Below are 20,385 nucleotides of genomic sequence, written 5' to 3'. Positions count from 1 at the left end.
AGACATTGAGGTCCTGGAGGGCGTTCAGGGAAGAGCAACAAAGCTGAAGAAGGGGCTGGAGGGAGCTGGGGTTTCTTTGCCCAGGGAAAAGGAGGCTGAGGGGAGACCTGAGCACTGCCTACAACTGCCTGAAAGGAGGTTGTGGAGATGGTGCTGGGCTCTTTGCCCAAGTGACAGGGGAGAGGACAAGAGGGAACAGCCTTAGCTGCACCAGGGGAGGGTCAGATTGGACAGTAGGAAAAATTTCTTCACCGAAAGGGATATCTGGCACTCAAACAGCTGCCTGGGGAGGCGGTGGAGTTGCTATCCCTGGAGAGGTTTAAAAGATAGGGAGATGAAGCGCTTAGGGATATGATTTAGCACTGGACAGGTATGGTTGGGCTTGATGATCTCCAAGGTTTTTTCCATCCTAGTGATTCTATGAATATTCTATCAATTTCCAAGGACTGATGTTATGAACTTCACAACAGCGGAAACTCCTGCTCTTTTGGAGCGAGCTCCAGCTCTCCTGCATTTGAGATACAGTTTCAACAGAGGCGATTCCAGAAGAGACATCTGCTCAGCACAGGTCAGACCGCGCACGAGGCGTTATTGTCTTCAAGGAATGAACAGTCTCTGGAAAAGCACTGCTTGAAAGAAAACGTGCCGTTAGAGGAGCACTTTGTGTAGCTTTCAAAGAAATGAAATTACTTAGAGGAAACTTTAGCTTAGATAGAGAATAGTCCATTTTCTTTGGTAATAGCGACCCCACCCCCCACCCCGTACCCCCTCAGGGCCGCGGAAGGCCCCGCGCGGCGCCGCCGGCGGTACCGCCCAATCCCCGCCCCGTTCCCGCCCTCAGGGGGCGGAGCCCTCGCGCGTCACCGCGCGGCGCCGGCGCTGCCGGGAGCGTCCGCCATGGCCGACATGGAGGAGCTGTTCGGCAGCGACGCCGAGTCCGAGGCCGAGCGCAAGGGTGAGGCGGGGAGCGGAGCGGAGCCAGGGTGGGGGGAAAGCGGAGCGGACGGGGATTGGGGGGAAGGCGAAGCGGGCGGTGGGGAACCCACCGGGCGGTGGGAGCGAGAGCCAAGCGGGCAGTGGGGAGGGAAAGCGGAGCGGGTGATGGAGGAGAAAGCGGAGCGGGCGGTGGGGAACCCACCGGGAGATGGGAGTGAGGACCGAGCAGGTGGTGAGGAAGGAAATCGGACCGGGTAATGGTTGGAGGGAAAGCGAAATAGGCGATGGTTGGAGAAATTGGAGCGAGAGATAAGGGGAGAAAGCAGAGCGAGAGATGGAGGGAAGGCGAAGCAGGTGATGGGGAGACCACCAGGAGATGGGAGCGAGAGCCAAGCAGGTGTTGGGGAAGGAAATCGGAGCGGGTGATGGTTGGAGGGGAAGGGAAGCAGGTGATGGAGGGGAAGGGAAGCAGGTGATGGTTGGAGGGGAAGCGAAGCAGGCGATGGGGAGCCCACCGGGTGATGGGAGTGAGAACCGAGCAGGTGGTGAGGAAGGAAAGTGAAGCGGGTATTGGGGAGGGAAAGTGAAGTAGGCGATGGTTGGAGAAATTGGAGCGAGAGACAGGGGAGAAAGCGGAGCAGGTGATGGAGGGAAAGCGGAGCGGGTGATGGAGGGAAAGTGGAGCGGGTGATGGAGGGAAAGCGGAGCAGGTGATGGTTGGAGAAAGCGGAGTGGACGATGCGGAGGGAGAGTGAAGGGACAATGGTTGGAGAAAGTGAAGTGGGAGATGGGAGGGCAAGAGGAGCGGGCGGTGGGGAAGGAAAGCAGAGCAGGCGATGGGTGGAGAAAATGAGTGGGCAATGGGAGGGAAAGCGGAGCTGGCAGTGGGGAGAAAGTGGAGCGGGCTATGGTTGGTGAAAGCGAAGTGGGCAATGGGGAGAAAGCAGAGGGAGCGGTGGTTGGAGAGAAAGTGGAGCAGGCAGTAGGGGGCAAAAGCCAAGTGCGCCATGGGGAATGGAAGGGAAGCGTGGTCCTGCACGGGATAACACTTAACTGTGTGCTCTCCTGAGCTGCTGGGATCGGAGGCAGTGGGAGTACAGCTCATTCCCTCTTTGTCCCTTGTTCACTGGAAAAGTTTTAGCTGTCATCAGCATCTAGAGAAAAATGATGGAATATCTCCTGGTTGAAGGAATTACAATGGCTGCCTCAGTTTCTGGAAATAATCTCTCAAGCAGATGTTCCTTTTTCACCTGCTCTGAACGGCGGTGCTCAGCATCCTCAGCTTGGGTGGCTCATGGGGGTTGAAGACACAATGACCCTTTAGATTTGTAGGATCTCCTAAGCCCTAGACAGATATTTACTTACTTATTGTAAGCCCTAACTATTTTGAAGTTTATGTTTTTTACGCTTGGATAATTGCTTATTCTTTCTAGAATCTTAGACAAAATGTTGTGCTTGAAACTTTGTGGCATTCGTCACTTTCTTTGCCTTTCATTGGCTCTGCCTTTATTAGTAGATTTTTACTTTGTTGTTCTAGGCACCCTTAGGTTGGAAAAGACCTTTGAGATCCTCTAGCCCAATCATACCTGTTCACAACTAAATCACATCCCTAAGTACTTCATCCACCTGTCTTTTAAACACCTCCAGGGATGGGAACTCAATCACCTGCCTGGGCAGCTGTTCCAGTGCCTGAGAACCCTTTCAGTGAAGAAATTTTTCCTATTGTCCAAACTGAACCTCCTCTGGTGTAACTTGAGGCAATTCCCTCTTGTCCTATCACCTGTCACTTGAGAGAACAGACCAACACCCAGCTTGATACAGCCTCCTTTCAGCTGTAGACAGGGATAAGGTCTCCCTGAGAAACTTGTATAGTTTTTTCTTACAGTTCTTTGTAAGTTCTTTTTCTGAGTTTTAGCAGCCTATTTTTATTTTTTAATGCCCATCATCTTATGTGCATCCTTGTAGGGACGTTTAGACTCTTGAAACAGTGGTGTTTGTTTTGCAGATTCCGATTCTGGATCTGAATCCGATTCCGATCAGGAGAATGCTGGCTCTGGTAGTAATGCTTCTGGAAGTGACAGTGACCAGGATGATGACAGGGAGGCAATGAAGCCTAGTAACAAGGAGTTATTTGGAGATGACAGTGAGGATGAAGGAGCATCCCATCACACAGGGAGTGACAACCACTCTGAAAGATCCTACAACCGCTCTGAAGCTTCTGGACATTCTGAGCATGAAGATAATGATCAGTCAGACGTGGACCAGCACAGTGTTTCAGAAGCAGCTCATGATGATGATGAGGATGATCGCGGGCATGGGTCGGATGAAGGCAGTCATCGTTCTGAGGGAGAGGCTTCTGAAAAAGCACATTCAGAGGATGAGAAGTGGGGCAAGGAGGATAAAAGCGATCAGTCGGACGATGAGGAGAGACAGCAAAACTCTGATGATGAAGAAAGACAGCAGAACTCTGATGATGAGGAGAAAGTACAGAACTCTGAAGAAGATGAAAGGCCACAGATGTCTGATGATGAGGAAAGACTCCAGAACTCGGATGAGGAGAAAATGCAGAACTCTGATGATGAGGAGAGGCCACAGGTCTCAGATGAGGAGAAGATGCAGAATTCAGATGATGATGAAAGGGCCCAGCATTCTGATGAGGAGAAGATGCAGAACTCTGACGATGACGAAAGGGCCCAGCGCTCTGATGAGGAGGACCCAGAGCATAAATCTGGTAGGACTGAATACGGTGGTAATGATTTGCTGCTAATTTGATCTCTCTTTATTGTTTCTTTTATATCAGCCTGAAATGATTCAGACCTCAATGTAAAGGCATTAATCACTTAGTTTTCAACTCTGGTCATACCTGTAATGTTTTTTTTATGCCACACTTTCAAGTTCATTTTCATCTGAATCAAGTTATTAATACAAAGGAATTTTAAAATATGTGGAACAAGGTTTTTAATTTGCTGACAATAATTATGCTGCTTAATAGAATCTGCAAGGGGCAGTGATAGCGAAGATGAAGTTCTGCGAATGAAGCGGAAGAAACCAATTGCATCAGATTCAGAAGCAGACAGTGATACAGAAGGACAGAAAGGTAATTGGTGACATTGTTTTGTGGAGACTTTGTTCATTTAATCCTCACCTTAAGCATTTGTCTGCTAGAGAACTTGATAAAATTGATAGTGCTTGCTATGTAGCGCAGTTACAGTGCCATGAAAATTACAAAACAGCACAGCAAGAATTCTGTGTGAGGCTGTGCACGGTGTCTGTTAATTATCGCTACTTAGCTTTCATTTTTTCAGTTTTCTCCATGAGAAACAGCTTTTCTTTTACAAAGATTGTTTCGCACATTTTTACTGAAGGATGTTAGGAAATGGTACCTCTAATGAGAGTAGCACAGAGTACCTGTCCTGGGTTTTGTGATGTTTAGCTGGCTGACAAAGAGGTGGTGATTCTTCTGAGAAGTAGAATCTCCAAAATGTGTCATGAACTTGCTGCTTACATATAAACAAGATATTTGTTTATATGAGTAAAGGATGATGTTGTACTCTTAATTCTTCTGTTGCCATTTCTCAACTGGCTTCTCTTATTTGGTGGAGCCTTTCCAAGAAAACATATCTCAGGTTCTTAGCCTAAAAATACATGGGGAACACTGTTTTTCAGGATAAGAGAATAATGTGTGCTTCATAAATATAACCTTTGTAGGTGATTTTAATTGGTAATAAAAGTGAAGGGATGTGTTAATCTTTATTTTTTCTGTGACTGTGATTGCATGTAGAAGGGTCTGTGTGCTTAAGTGTTTATTTCAAAGTAGTAATTTTTCTGTTCAAGAGCATGCAGATGTCATGGATCTGTTTGGAGGGGCAGATGACATTTCCTCAGGGAGTGATGGAGAAGAGAAGCCACCAACTCCAGGACAGCCCATTGTGAGTAGACTTGACTTGAAATTATTAACATGCCATTCCACTCTGAAATGTATAACACTGAGTCTGATAATATTTTAGGGAGAAAAAAATCTAATGGCATTAATTAACTGTTACAGATAATTTGAGAGCTTGTAGCAACCTTTCAATAGCTGAAGGGGCTGCAAGAAAGCTGGAGAGGGGCTGTTTACAAAGGCTTGTCGTGATAGGATGAGGGGCAATGGGGATAAACTGGAGAGGGGCAAATTTAGGCTGGACATAAGGAGGAATTTCTTCACGCTGAGAGTGGTGAGGCCCTGGCCCAGGTTGCCCAGGGAAGCTGTGGCTGCCCCATCCCTGGAGGTGTTCAAGGCCAGGTTGGATGGGCCTTGGGCAGCCTGAGCCAGTGGGAGGTGTCCCTGCCTATGGCAGAGGCGTTGGAACTAGATGTTCTTTAAGGTCCCTTCGAACCCAAACTATTCTGTGATCCTATGGTTTTGTCTTAGCTAAAAGAATTATTGAAGTTTTAAACATGGCAATATCAGATAGATTAATTTATGTGCCTTTTCCCATCCTTGCTCTACTTTTTTACTTGTAAGAAATATACTGGTTAGTTCTGATTGTCATCAAGTAAAATACCAACCCATAGCTGTCTTTTGTACCTTAGTAAACTGTTTGACGAATATTTTCATTTTTGGTCTTGACAATAATACAGAAAAATATTTTTTTTTTTTAATCTGGGAAAAGTTGTCCCCATTTAGTTTACAGTGCTTTGCTGAAAAGGGTATGTCAGCTCCCTTGCTGTTTCCTTACTGTCTTTGGTCTCTTGAGTTTGCACCGGTATTTGAAATAACTTTAAGTGGCATATAAAATGCTGAATTGGTTTACTTTCACTGAAAATTTGCAGATTCCTTTACCCAAAGCTTCCTGATCTCTGTGTATATGGATGATGCTTCTTCAAGCAAAGTGCAAGTGCGTGTTAGAGCATCGGTAGCTAGATAGAATTTTTCCACTTACACTCCTGTTATTTATTTTTTTTTTATTAGGATGAGAATGGACTGAGTCAAGAACAGCAGGAAGAAGAACCCATTCCAGAGACTAGAATAGAGGTAGAAATACCAAAAGTTAACACAGACTTGGGTAACGATTTGTATTTTGTGAAGCTGCCCAACTTCCTTAGCGTGGAACCCAGGTAATTGCACATTAAATATGTAATTGATAAAGTTTTTTGGTGTTTCCCTATATTGCTTTTGTTTCAATAATACAATTAAATATATTGGTGCTATTTAAAATGGTTGACATTAAGATGCACGCTTTTGGTTGTAGTCAGTAGTAATGTCTATTAGTGTTACATATCCAGGGCTGAGTAGTTTTCTTAAAAGCATGGATTTCAGCTTAATTTAATAACTTTTTGTCTTTTAAACCAACCAGCGAACCAATCAAAAAATATGATTTAATTGAAAGCACGTGCTATCAGTTGAGTTTCAAACATAGGTAAAGGCCTCAGAGGTATGAAAACAAAGTGCACAGGATCTTTGTGCACTTTTTAGTGATAAAATCATATTTTTTTTATTTTAGAATAAGTCCTTCTTTATTTGTGTGTGTGCTTAGTGTACTGTCTAACTATGATGTGGCTGACTACTTTTTTCCTATTTATCTAAACAGAGCTAAAGATTTTTTTTCTGTAATTCATAAGAAGAAACAAAACAAATTATTAGACTTGTTTGTAGTGATAGGTTTGGCCCTAAAGCCTACCTCCAGCACTTCTAGTAAGTTGCTGTTAAATCCATCTCTTTGAGTGTTTTGTTAACTAACTTTATTGTAGTGTTTAATCGGTGCCTTGTTAGCTGGCAGTGTGGCATTGTTTCTGCTATACATTAGTTAAATCATTGTTCCTGGCATTCGTGCTTTAGACGCTTTCAGGAGAGAACTATTAAGAATGCAGTTAGTGGCTGTAATCAGTGAGAGAGATTCTGAGGATCTTTGGGTGTCAGAGAGGACTGAAAATAGAATTGCACAGTAGCAGTCTGTTTATCACTTCTTCCCCCTGCAGCAGCCTGGAAACTATTAGGAAAGAGGCTAAGGGAATGGCCTTCCCCCACTCATTCCCACTCCTCTTGTCAGATTTTTTGAAAGAAGAGAGGAAAAACAACCTCATCTTCCTTTCCCTTTGGTTGGTTTTGAGAGTAAAATAAAAAAAATGACAAAGATTGTGCTCTTGTAAAATCCCTAATTCACGAGATTTATGAGATGATGATTTTTCTTTTCTCTGTATAATATTGCATATGTATTTTGTTCCAGACTTAACCCTGACCTCATCATCCTGGTACTAAGGAAACAGTATATTTTAAGGCAGATTTGCTTTCTTTAGCTAGAAGAAAAAAATAGACCTATTTAGAGGGTCTGAATGTTAAAGTGCCTGTAATTGATGGTGGTGAAGACGCTTGGGAAGGCCTCCTGCGGTGTAGAATCAATGCAGGAAATTAAATGGCTGCAGGAATGGCTGTCTCACAGCTGCAGTGCCTGCTTTTGGGCGTAATTTAAACCTTTGGAAGACCTGTTATTTTTACACAGTTCTAAAATAATCTGGATTAATTTTTAGAAGAATAAAGACTGTATTATATAATTTATTGCAGACCTTTTGATCCCCAGTATTACGAAGATGAATTTGAAGATGAGGAGATGCTTGACGAAGAGGGTAGAACTAGGTTAAAACTCAAGGTATAATGTTAATTATCCTTTTTTACGCTCATCTAGCCACATTTCTTTGCAGTTTATTTCAGGTATTTCAGAATGGTGTTTTGAGTTATGTCTCAGATTATGAAAGTGTGGAGCAGTTCAGCACTGAGAAAAGTCAATCTATTTCAATAATAAATTTCTAAAAAAGCTTGACACCTGTCTTGCTTATAAAAGTGATACCTTTCACTTTAATTTCTTTGCATCTTGCAACAAATTATCTAGCCTTTCTAACTGTAATTCTTGACCTATATAGAATATATTGTACCACTATTCCATACTGTGAGTTAGAAAAAAATGATTTTGCTTTTTTTTCCCCACAGGTAGAAAACACAATACGGTGGCGGATGCGACGAGATGATGAAGGGAACGAGATCAGAGAAAGTAATGCACGCATAGTCAAATGGTCAGATGGAAGGTTAGTTTGGACTTTTTATTATTGAGGAATACCAATGTTCTTACAGTGAAATGCCATGGTATGCAAAATTGGAAAGTCAATAAACTTTGATGTCAGTTCTGCACAGCAGAAATTTATTTCGATCTCGGTGCTTTGAATGTTTTATGCTCTGCTTAGTTTGGATTGAAATATCATTGGTTCTATATAAAATGAAACATGAACGCTTTCTCCATTTTTAAATGAGACAAAAAATAGACTGTAGTGGCTTTATCAAGTAACTGATATATGCTTCTCTTTTAAGCATGTCTCTCCACTTGGGCAATGAGGTCTTTGACGTGTACAAGGCACCGCTACAGGGAGATCACAACCATTTGTTCATCAGACAAGGGACAGGTCTACAAGGACAGGCTGTTTTCAAGACAAAGTTAACCTTCAGGTAACCATACTATTCTGTATTGAATGTTGATGCCACTTTTGCAAATAAGTGTTTTAACTAGTATATAACAAGTAGAGATACCAGTTTGTAAGCCTTCAGAGCTTAAGTGTTTAATAAGAATGTGCTGTTTTCCAAAGTCAGTATTCCAATAAGGTTTTTTCCTAAATTAGATGTCCCACTTTGGAAGGTTAATATGACATTCACTGTGATATGTAGGCTACAAGTATTTTTTATATATATTTTAATATGCATTTTTAAGTGCAAGTTCTCATCTGAATCAGAAAGAATGTTCCCTGAAATTAATCTTTCTTGTAATGCACAGTTGCTATGAAGGTGATGATTATGTCTTGGGACATTAAAGTGAAATGTGAGGGTGATTATTTAGGCAGGTAATGGACTGCATGTGGTTTGCTGAGAGAGGAAATTACGCCTCCAGTAACTGTTACAATGCACATAAATAAATAATTTTTAAAAAGGATGATGTTTTTACTTTTGTGCAGATGAGCCTATGAAATCTTAAGTATGCTAGCCCTACCACTGTCCCTTAAATACATCCCTATAAAAAGTATTTAACCCACGGTATTATTTTGTAACAGGCCACACTCTACGGACAGCGCCACTCACAGGAAGATGACCCTGTCTCTGGCAGATAGATGTTCAAAGACCCAGAAAATTCGTATTTTGCCGATGGCAGGTCGTGATCCAGAGTCTCAGCGCACAGAAATGATTAAGGTATTGTGGCACAAAACTTTATCTGCTGATTTAATAAAAAAAATTGCAGCTGTAACATAGCCGAGTGTTTCTGAACATTTTATGACTTTATAAAAACCAGAATGTATTTTTGAGTTGCAGCCGAGAGTTGTTAGCTTAACTGTAGAGGTTATGAAAACACCAGAGTGAGTACAGTCTTTACACTGCCGTGAGATTATGTCAGAAGATACAGTGGAATACAAGGTGCTTCCGAGTATTTTTTTCCTCTTCAATCTTTATATTTTGCTTCTTTGGACAGAAAGAAGAGGAGAGATTAAGAGCTTCCATTCGTAGAGAATCTCAGCAACGAAGAATGCGGGAGAAGCAACATCAGCGTGGCTTGAGTGCAAATTATTTAGAACCTGATCGCTATGATGAAGAGGATGAGGGAGATGATTCGATCAGCCTAGCAGCTATCAAAAACAGATACAAAGGTGGCATCAGAGGTAATAAAACCTTACCAGCATGTAAGTAGGGTCTGTGTTAATCAGGAAGATTCATTACACCGGAGAGTCCTGGTAAGATTGCATTTTGCCAGGTAATTTGATACATGAGGAGACGTGAATTCAGTTGCTATCAGATTATTTTATTTATGCTAGGGTTAGATTCTGCCAAGCTTTTAGTAGGACTAAATAATAAAGAACTATTTTTAAAGAACTCTCTTTCTCACCCATTTCATTTTTCTCTGTAGAGGAACGTGCTAGGATCTACTCTTCTGATAGTGATGAGGGCTCAGATGATGATAAAACACAAAGACTACTCAAGGCAAAGAAACTTACTAGTGATGAGGTAAGAAAAAGATTTTGCTCTAAGGCTATTATTTTTCAGTCAGGAACATTTCCTGCACTAAATCTAGTTTTTAAAGCAGAGACTTCTGTAGTTTCATCAATGCTGTAATTAATGTATTATTTGACTTGGCATGCTTTCCATGGTAATTAATCACCAGTTTCTTATACATTGCATTAGTTCATAGACCTGAGTGATTCCCAGAGGAGGTCATTGTTGTGATTTCCGATTTAAAGATGGAAAAATTTATGCAGAGTAATGTAAAATGACTTTACCACAATTATGCAAGGAGTAAGAAGAATTAATATCAGAATCCTATTGCAGTGTTGTCTCCTAAGCTTCCATGTTCCTCTTCTATTCAGTATGGAAAAAACAGAAGCATTTTCACGTAGTGTTTCTTCCCTTTTTAAATAGAGGAGTTACAAAAATGAGTTAAAAAGAGTTAACATCCATTGCTAAATAGATATTATCCTTTGCCCAAGTATCATCCTAAACATTAGACTGTGATAAAGTAGCTACAGCAGCAGTGCTGTTCTCTCTTCTAAAATCAGGTTTTAGCTGTTTGTAGTTTGTCACTGCTGGGTATAAGCAAATGAATCTTTGTGTACGTCATGGGTTGAGGTTTAGCTCCTTTCAAGTAAAGTCGCTCCTTCTAGAGCACTGCAGTGAAACACTTTCCAAAATTGACAGATATTGTTTCTGGGACTAAAATAACTTTTAATTCAGTGGTAGAAGTGGAACCAAGAAGTATATGGACTCTGTCCTGTATCAGCTATACCTGTAGTCTGTTTTCCTGACCCTCGCTCCTCATTGTAAAACGCTCCTGTAGCAAAGAGCCATAGGACATTTATTGTGTACCTTGGGATGCTGAGAGGAAGGACTACTGGAATTAATGACAAGGGCAGTTGACGCTGTTCCCCTGGCTTCCCAATGCCCTGTTCAAGAGGGAATTGGGTTTGAGCAGGTGTTTGGTCTGCTTGCGTTTAGTAGCTCATTAGTTTGCTTTCTTTTAGACCCCACCAGTTGTGTATGACTGTAACCTTGATGTTGATTGATACCATGCAGTCCTGACTTGCAGCTATGCATTTCTCTTGAGCCAAGCGTGGCTTAGGAGTGGTGGTGTGGACACACCTGAGCACTGCTGATACCTTCGCTTACGTGGCAGAATAATGAATACAAACTAACTTAGCTCTGTAGGTTCTTACTACTTTGTAGGTTGAGAACTCTTTTTACACAGGCATGCTAGTTTGATTAATCTTCCTGTCTTGTTTTACTGCAAATTATGTTTTATTTTAAAGTTTATGCATAGAATGTCATGTAGAAGTTTAAAAAAGGGAGTTTGAGTAGATCAGTGTAAGCTTATGGAATGTTTTTTAACGCTTTATGTCACGATTTCCTTTAGCTGTTTAAGTCACTTTAACTTATTGCCCTGAGGTCAAGAGCAATGTCAGGGCTTTGTAATTCCAGTCTTTCAGAGGAAAATATCTATCCATAGAATTGTAGAATGGTTTGGGTTGGAAGGGACCTTAAAGACCATCCAGTTCCAACCCCCCTTCCATGGGCAGAGACACCTCCCACTGGCTCAGGCTGCCCAAGGCCCATCCAACCTGGCCTGGAACCCCTCCAGGGATGGGGCACAACTTCCCTGGGCAACCTGGGCCAGGGCCTCACCACTCTCATTGTGAAGAAATTCTTCCTTATGTTCAGTCTAAATCTATTTCTCTCCAGTTTATACCCATTACCCCTCATCCTACCACTCCATGCCTCTGTAAAAAGTGCCTCCCCAGCTTTCTTGTAACCCCTTTCAGGTGCTGGAAGGTCTCTATAAGGACTCGTTGGAGCTTTCTCTTCTCCAGGCTTAACAACCACAACTCTTTCAGCTTGTCCTGGTGTGGGAGGCGCTCCAGCCACCCAAAGTCAACAGCATTTCTTTGCTGCTTGAGGAACAATAGTCTCCATTTTAAAACTGAATGACTTGAAGGTAATAACTCCCATCAGGGCCACAGAGGGGTGCTGCAGTATTGCAGGAAAAGCCCAGTGATGCATAACTAGTTACTTTCAGTCACCAGATAGGAAGTGTGGTACTTGTAATACATATCCACATATGTGAAACTCTTGACCTCGTTGTGCACAGCCTTGTTGGAACGAGTCCAGAGGAGGCTACAAGGATGATCAGAGGGCTGGAGCACCTCCAGTACAAGGACAGGCTAAGAGAGTTGGAGTTGTTCAGCCTGGAGAAGATGAGGCTCCAAGGAGATCTTATAGTGATCTTCCAGTACCTGAAGGGGCTACAAGAAAGCTGGAGAGGGACTGTTCACAAAGGCTTGTGGTGATAGGATGAGGGGGAACGGGTGTAAAATGGAGAGGGGCAGATTTAGACTGGACATAAGGAGGAATTTCTTCACTATGAGGGTGGTGAGGCCCTGGCCCAGGCTGCCCAGGGAAGCTGTGGCTGCCCCATCCCTGGAGGGGTTCAAGGCCAGGTTGGATGGGCCTTGGGCAGCCTGATCTAGTGGGATGTCTCTGCCCATGGCAGGGGGTTGGAACTGGATGGGCTTTAAGGTCCCTTCCAACCCAAACTATTCTATGATTCTATGAAAGCTTCTGCATGTCAAAAAACCCACTACAAATTCTAGGAATTACCCGTGCTCATAAGACTTACTGAGAATGATATTGCACACGCTATAAATCCAGACTGTGGCACAAATTACTTCTATGCCATAGTTCATTTTGAAGCAGATGTGGTTGCATGTCCATGGAGGTGAAGGGAGCTGCAGCTGTATTGTGGACCCTCTCAGGTGGGGGTTGAGACTGGTGGCAATGTTGACTGAACTTCAAGTGCTAACACATGAGCAGTCCTGCATCACAGTAGCACGATATGGAAAAGCTAGAACTAATAATTTTGCTTTTCTTACAAGAAAAACTTCGAGGTCTTGTTGTTTTGAGTTTTATATTTTAGCTTAAAGTGTGTTGGTTTATTTTTGTCCTGTTTTGCTTTTAGGAAGGTGAGCCTTCTGGAAAGAGAAAAGCAGAGGATGATGACAAAGCAAGTAAGAAGCATAAGAAATATGTCATCAGCGATGAAGAGGAAGAAGATGATGATTAAGAAAGCACAGAAGTTGATTTTTTTTTTAATATATATATTTATATATATATATATCTTGTACAGTTCTCTTACCGCAAAGATGTAAGTAACCATAATGGGGTTATTTTGATAAAGGAAAATTCCATTGAAGTCTACGTTTTTGGTGTGAATAAAGTTTTTTGACTTCCTTTTACCTTTTAAGATTTTTCTCTTATTGCAGAAATTGCTGCACCAGGGATCATCGCAGTGCCGTTTCTTAATCTTGCACAGTACATTTCAATTTTGAGAACTGTAGTAACTGATTATCCAAGTGAATTAATCCGTGAATTTTACTGAGTTCATTAGGAGAAATCATTCTAATCTTTACAGATTGCTTAAATGATAAGTTTGCCTGACAAGGGTATGGCAATGTAGCTTACCGTTAGTATGGAAGGGGTGAAAGAACATTTGAGTCGTATGGTACAGTTCTATCTTTTTCCTAAATATTTCTTATTTCCTGTTTACTGTGAACAAAACACTATGTGCTGGTATGTTTTGGCGACTGAAAATATTTTTTGTCATATCTGAGTAAACTCTGGAGTTCCTGCGGTTAGAACAGTTAACTGATCATCATATATGACATTTGGTTTTTATGCGTTGAAGTCCAGAATGAAAATCCATGTTTTGACTGAGCCTTGATAATAACAATAATTGGCACATGCTAGTGATGTAATAGAGTAAGAAACACCTATTTCAACAAAACTAAGAAATATCTGCAAGCAGAGATGAAAGTCTCCTTTAAAAGGTGAAATGAACCACAATGCACAAACATATCCTAAAAATAGTGTCTTATAATCTCATATAATCCTTACGGTGCTATTTTCTGTTGTTCCTGGTTGGTTTTATAAATAGTTTTGCTTAGCAGGGAAGTCACTGAAGGAGAGTATTCTGGACAGGATCAGTGCTGCTTTTATACTATTTCTATATACCGTATTTGGTGATGTAATACTAGTTGTAAAGTGGGGAAAGGGTAGAAGAAATACATGAACTTCTCCACACTTTCTTTCCAGGATGAAATATGCCATATTTAGTTTCGCTTATTGGTGAGAGAGCATTCAGATGTTCTCTGTGTTACTTTTTTACCTGACTCTGGATGTTCTTTGAGATACAGATTTCAACCTCGACATCTTGCTTTTGTCGTCTTTAACTGGGCCAGAAGTTTGCCAAAATAATATACCTCCATTTGTCATGTCTGGAAGGTACGGGGAGCGTTCTAGCTGCAGTAGGACGGAGCTCTGCATGTGTTAATATATTCTGCTGAGCAGCTGACTGCAGTGTAGACGTTTGCAAGAACGAAAACAAAGTGAAAAAATTTAACTTGGAGGTCTGAGTGCCTGAGAAACTGTTCTTTATTTTTATGATTAAATTGTTATCTAAGAGTTTCTGCGCCTCTTTAATGTGTGGATAAAATCTTTCTCCATCTGCTGGCATTCTGACCCTGTAATCCTCTTAGTTTAGACCTCTGCTGGGAGACTGGCTCCTTACATGAGGTTACCTGCTCTCTGTAACCTCAGGAAGAAGCCAGCTGTTTAGAAAGGGACTCATTCTGTGTGGATGTAACATGCTGTACTTTCACGTAAAAGCCTCCCAGATACTTCTTAAACAACAAATTTAGTGCATGTAAACACACCACCCTTTCACTGGTTTGCTTTCATGTCGGTTTAATTAGTGCTGGCTATTTTTATTTTTACTACACTCCTATGAGTGAAAATGTTTTAATTACTTTTGTAGGTTTGATGCTGACTAAGCCTTTACTAAGTGGTCCGCATTAGCTTCCAAAAATGAGGCTTTTTGTGGATTACAAAGATGAAAAGAAGTAATTTTTTACACTATCTTCTTTTGTAAATTGCTCTTTTAAAGTCTTACTTGAACATGGAACTTCAGAAAGTGTTTTCTCAGTTTAAATTGATTTAACAATCATCCTGTAATTAAAGTCACTTGAATGAACTTAGCCTTATCCATGGTATTTTTTTAATTGTGAGTCTAATATATAGTTTTATTTAACTGAAGACATTTTATTGCTGTCCCTTTTCCCAGCCTCCAAGTATGACAGAATTACTTGGAATAGTTTCATTTTATTAGAATTAAAACTATTAAGCCAAAGGAAAGAGAATCTGGATTGAACTGTGTTTACTCCTGTACTAACTAGTCAGAATGGTTCTTCCAGGAAGAACATTTGAACAACTTCCAGCAAATAAAAATTTCTTTGAAGAGCTGATATTAAGCTGTGTAAGTACTAGATTTCCTGGCTTGTGGCAGGACATAGGATAAATTCTTTTTAAGCAGTCACCTGTTCTTATTGTATATATTTTTGTTGTTTCAAAAATATCCTTCAACTGTGTCCTGGTTTCCAGTTTATCTAGAGTTTTCTTTCTGGTACCTGCCACTTTTCTCCATCCTAGCCATGCAACTTGGCATGAATCTCCTGTTGTGGCACACAGGATGGATCAAGGAGTGCCCACTGAAAGGAGGAGCTGCCCACACAGTCCTTGACTCTTCCTAGCGGCAGGTTTGGCAATAACTAGCCCAGGACAGTGAGTCAACTTGCTGAACTGTTAGGAAATTTTCTTTCTGCTGAGTTTGTGTGTTTTCTGCCAGGCTTGCCTGCAGAGCTGCCTTGCAGGCCACGTGAGCATCACAGCCAGCTCAGTTCAGTTGATGTGGTCTTGACTTGGAGGACATCAGCGAAGGGTCATCTCTTTGGCAGAGTCTGTAAATGTTGATTTACAAGGGGAAGCAGAGGTGGAGCAGGATAGATCCCGTATATGGCAGCAAGTTTCAGCTCGGCTCTGATAGGAAGCTGCAGCCTGAGGAATGTGATGAACATGAGATGGTGACTTTCCTATGAAGTCATGGGTATTTATTTCTCAGCCAGTAGGCATGGCTGTCCTTGGTGTCAGGCCATTCTAGTAGAATGCTGTTGTTTGACAACATTAGACTGCTAATCAAGCTCTCTGGGTGTTGTTGAATGCATAGAGACTGTTACATGAGAATGATTAAGAAGTTGATTTGTTGCAGATGAATGTTCTTTTGATTTTTTCCTATAAGAGGTATAATATCTTAGACTTGTGAAACTTAGGCTATTCTAAGGCTCAGGAACTTGTCTGTGGCTTGACTTGGAAGTGCTTCTCAGAGGGCAATGTGACTAATACCTGCTGTTGCTTAGTGATTCCCTTTGACTTGAGCTGGGTTTTTTTAATCCTTGCCTGGACATGAAAGACTTGCAAAAAGGCTGCAAACTGGTATTGATTACTAGCTCGTATCTCTAATTGCTTCGAAACTCCTGGGCATTTTGAGGAATTATGTATGCTAAGTAGTTAAGAAAATACCATGAAATAAGGTAAATCTATGCTGAAATGATTGTCACAAAGACTTTTTTTCTTAAGGGTTTTGGAGATTGTTTTTAACGGGTATTTTTATGCTTTAAAAGCCTATGAATCTTAGCATATGGGTTGATATTCGGAATAAATCAGTTATAAAAGTGGGAGCTTAACTTTAGAAAGTGTTTTTTGGTTTGGGGTTTTTTTCCATTAAGACTTAGTCTTGAAGAAACGAGAGGTGGTAGAACCAGTTTACCAACAAATGTAACTTCACGTTTCTGTGTTATGTTGAAATTTTCTGGGAAGCACTAGTTTATTGTTAGTCATGGAGTCATAACGACTTTGTGTTCGTTATTGTAAATGAAAGATAAATAAAATCTTATAAAACAGTGGAAGTATTAACTAACATACCCTCTTTTTTATATCCTTTGACTGAGTCAGATATCTCATCTTATATTGTTTGGTGCTTTTTTTGTTCTTTGCAAAACACTTCAGAATATAACTGTGGAAGTGAGGTGCTAATCTTAGCCTGGTAACTTGGCAATTTTCTTAGGGCTTTTTTATCGAGCTTAAAGATGTATGGTAAACATTTTGTGTAGGACAGGTTCTCACAATAAGACTCATTATTGATTTTAGGATAAAACCTTTTTTAGAAAATTTACATGGATACTGAAGGAGCGCTCTCATTTTCATATGTAAAGGAAATAAACATTAGGGGTTTGGTAGCAGTAGTACCAGCCTTTCCATTCAGGTGTTTAGCAGGCTTGTACGTAGCGTTCATGTGCTTGGTTGAGGCGTGGAGCTTTAATCTCTAGAATCCTGCTCCAGCTGTTGTTCCAGTGTTGGTTCTGATCGTGTTTGCCACCAGCAGTTTTGAGGTTTGTTAACTGGTATAGAATAAGGTTACTGCAATTACTGTCTCCTAGTCTTAGTTTTCAGCTTAAAATAAGCTGCTGCTTGGACTGTGCTGTGTTTGGGTATGGAGGAGGATATCCCAGAGTAGATAAGGAAGGGTCAGGCCAAAGTGGTGTGGCTAAGACATGATCTCTTTATTCTTTTCTTTTCCTTTTGCGTTTCCTTTTTTTCCTTCCCCCTCACCCCTCCAGAAAAGTAAATGGAAACAGCTCAAAAGCCAAAATCACAGTTGTGAAATCTAAAATTGATGCTGGACAACTGGTACACTTCCAACTTCACACCTGATAATGTTTCTTGCAACCGAGTTAAGCTGTGTTGATTTCAGGGGAGCTGTTAATTTAGCTCTGAAAGGTATCTTTCTTTAAGTAAAGGTAGATCTTTCACATTTTTATTAAAGGATACCTCATTTTATCTCAGCATTAACACATCTTGAGTTATTATCCCTTTTCCATACCCACCTTGCTATACTATGTATGTCCAATTGGTAATTTGTCTTTTGGATTGAATTTTCTATGTTGTTTCTCTCAGTACACGTTTTTGTGGTGAATAGTGAAGGAAAGGAGAATATTCTTCCTTTGGAAAAAAGCAAAATACTACTGTCATTTTGAGAAGCACTGCTGATCACTTACAGCTTCAAGTCTGATGATGAAACAGGAGGCTTAAATAACAGGGACAGAAATAGTGGAGTGTTAGCTTACTGACTAAAAATGTTTGCCTGTTTTTCTTCCCATGAGTTCTGTGAATTGCCTTGGGACATAGATGGTGTTCCTCTTTTCTTCTTGGAACTTCCACCAACGCTTTATTGAACAGAGAGTCTTCATCTAGTGTAAAAAGCTTGTAGCTTCATAGAACTGCAGATTTTGGTCCAAATATGTTTGGATTCATAAATCAGTCTTCTGAAAATGACCCGGACGCATTCTTGTGTCGGGACTAACTGCATTTCAATCAGCCTAATAGGGGACCATAGGATACAGATCAAACTCTTAGTGTACCTGCAGCAAAAACATTTAATCCCATAGCAACCTCCTGTGTTTTAGTACGAGTTAAATTGTTGAAGGCTAAATTTTCAAATTATAGTTTCAGGAAAGTAAGTTTTTTAACAGTCCAGCTTGTATAAACGGTCTGATATACTTTGCAGTGGTCTCTATATAACAATGAATGGAAAACGATTTAGAGGGGAACAATCTTCAAGTCCGCAAGGTGTCTTGACAGGCCAGCGGTTTTTAAGGAGGTTTAATACTTTCAGAAGTGTTTGGGCTTGTGGTGAAGGATGGCCAACCCAAGCTGAAGTATTGTAGAGATAAAATGGTCAACTACCAGAATAAACACCCAGGATCATTAACCCAGTGAGCTATAGGCATTCAGTCTAGGACGTGAAAGCTGTCTGGAGGAGAAAAATCTGTCTATTAATCTAATAGGGGTGTATAAAGCCCATTATGGTCCCTGGTGAGTGTTTATGGTAGGTTTGTAAAAGATTCAAGAAATACATTGTGCAGTGAAAACGCTCACTCAGCCTTGACCTGTTGCTGTGTGACTTGGCATCGCTAGAAAAACCAAAAGATTAATTTATTTCAAGTAATAGAGGGGCATCAGATTCACTAAGAAAATAAGTTGGATGTGCAAATAAAGCATGCTTGGGAAGAAAAAGACAAGTATATTCATTATAAAATGCAGGCATTTGTTAGTAGCTGTTCTCTAAAGTTGTCAAGAGAAATTGGTACTCATTTCAGCACCCAGTGTGCTGAGTCATTACAGGATGTGCCTGATCACTGTCAGTTTGAATTTCAGGTCTGTACTGAAAGGTTTCCAAAGATTTACAGAACAAACCTGCAAGCAACAATACAGCTGCTGTACGGGCAGGGTTTGAACAGAGCCCAGAGTAAGGAATGCAGCATTATAACAGGTAGCGAGTTCTGCCACTCAGTCAGGTTCTATGAGCTTTTTTCAACATTCAGTTTAAGAAAGAGGAGTCCAGCCGAGCCCAGCACCCTTAAAGGGTGCTATCCCATATATCCCATTCCTATATGGGATAGTATCTTTGGCTAAACTCGAGCACTTTCTACTGTTGCAGTCAGGTTTAGTCATGGGTAGTGGGATATACATAGAAAATATAGATTTATTTTTATCTTGAGAGCCAGCTGACTTGATCTGACTGCCCCTATTTGAGAGACGTGTTGGACTGGATGTTGCTGTAAATAAGAAAAGCTTTATAGGTTTTAAAATATCCATGTTTGAGTTTAGAAATACTTACTTGCAATGGGATGAGAAAATTGGTCAGGGGAGTGTATGTTCAAGGATAACAGGAGTGGCTGAATGAGATCGAGAGCTTTCTGAAGCTCTGACTGGCCCTGTTCTTATCTCAGAAGTAACATCTGTGCATCTGTTTGTGTTATTTATGGTGCTTGTCTGGTTGATAATTAGGTTTGTGTGTGCTGTAGCCATTTAGATAATGTTTTCCTAGGATCTCCACTGGCAGGTGGCTGGTCGTCTGCTTTTGGCATCGTGGCAGAAAGCCCCTGCAGAAGGGTCCCTTTCTGCCCTTCAGGTCACATTGGTGGTTTGATGCTGGAAACAGTTAACTCAGTCTACCGAGCTGTATTTTCTTGTGTTCTAAGTGGACTGCATTTTCTTTCAGAAGCAGTTCATTCACAACTGCCTTGGGTGGAGGCTTTTCTGTTGTGAGCTGAATGATGCTGCTGTTGTCATAGTAGGCAGACCACAAAGGATTAAGAGCTAAGACGTGAAAGTGTCCCATCTAAGCTATTGTTAAGGACCTTGTCGACAATGAGCTCTAGGAGGCTCTTCAGAACTGTTAATTGCTGTAATTACAGGTGTAGTTAGGCATATAGCTGTGTGCTGGGTTGTAAGATGCTTCCATTACAGCATCATTTTGGATTCACTATGAATTAATTGTTGACAAGATCAGCATGAACTTTGCTTAAACAACTGGTATTTTGGTAGTATCTTTAAATACTTTCTTCCTTCTGAAGAAAACCTTGTTTAGAGAAGTTGATTGTTAGATGATATTGATGGGCTTTTCTTTGCTAAGAAAGAGATGCTGTGTTTTGTTGACGTGTTCC

The 20,385-nt window shown here is 41.1% G+C and overlaps 1 protein-coding gene across 2 annotated transcripts in view; it reads left to right on the top strand.

Moving 5' to 3' along the window:
- The first annotated feature begins 849 nt into the window (after positions 1-849).
- LEO1 (LEO1 homolog, Paf1/RNA polymerase II complex component) overlaps positions 850-20,385 on the top strand; it is a 33,583-nt gene continuing 14,047 nt past the window's right edge. The window contains exons 1-12 of one of the 2 annotated variants that reach the window (XR_008451880.1): positions 850-955; positions 2,942-3,667; positions 3,929-4,033; positions 4,771-4,865; positions 5,888-6,033; positions 7,478-7,562; positions 7,901-7,995; positions 8,276-8,410; positions 9,007-9,142; positions 9,420-9,606; positions 9,852-9,949; positions 12,948-13,133. Coding sequence is in view for 1 of the 2 variants with exons in the window: in XM_054077766.1 (XP_053933741.1) it covers positions 898-955; positions 2,942-3,667; positions 3,929-4,033; positions 4,771-4,865; positions 5,888-6,033; positions 7,478-7,562; positions 7,901-7,995; positions 8,276-8,410; positions 9,007-9,142; positions 9,420-9,606; positions 9,852-9,949; positions 12,948-13,052 (1,971 nt within the window). In the remaining variant the exon portion in view is untranslated. Of the gene's footprint in view, positions 956-2,941; positions 3,668-3,928; positions 4,034-4,770; positions 4,866-5,887; positions 6,034-7,477; positions 7,563-7,900; positions 7,996-8,275; positions 8,411-9,006; positions 9,143-9,419; positions 9,607-9,851; positions 9,950-12,947; positions 17,782-20,385 lie in introns of those variants that run through there. The other variant, XM_054077766.1, reaches the window with a different exon arrangement.

This window comes from Cuculus canorus, chromosome 12 (assembly GCF_017976375.1).
Source record: "Cuculus canorus isolate bCucCan1 chromosome 12, bCucCan1.pri, whole genome shotgun sequence".
Classification (NCBI taxonomy): Eukaryota; Metazoa; Chordata; class Aves; order Cuculiformes; family Cuculidae; genus Cuculus; species Cuculus canorus.
This window is presented reverse-complemented; position numbering and strand designations above follow the sequence as displayed.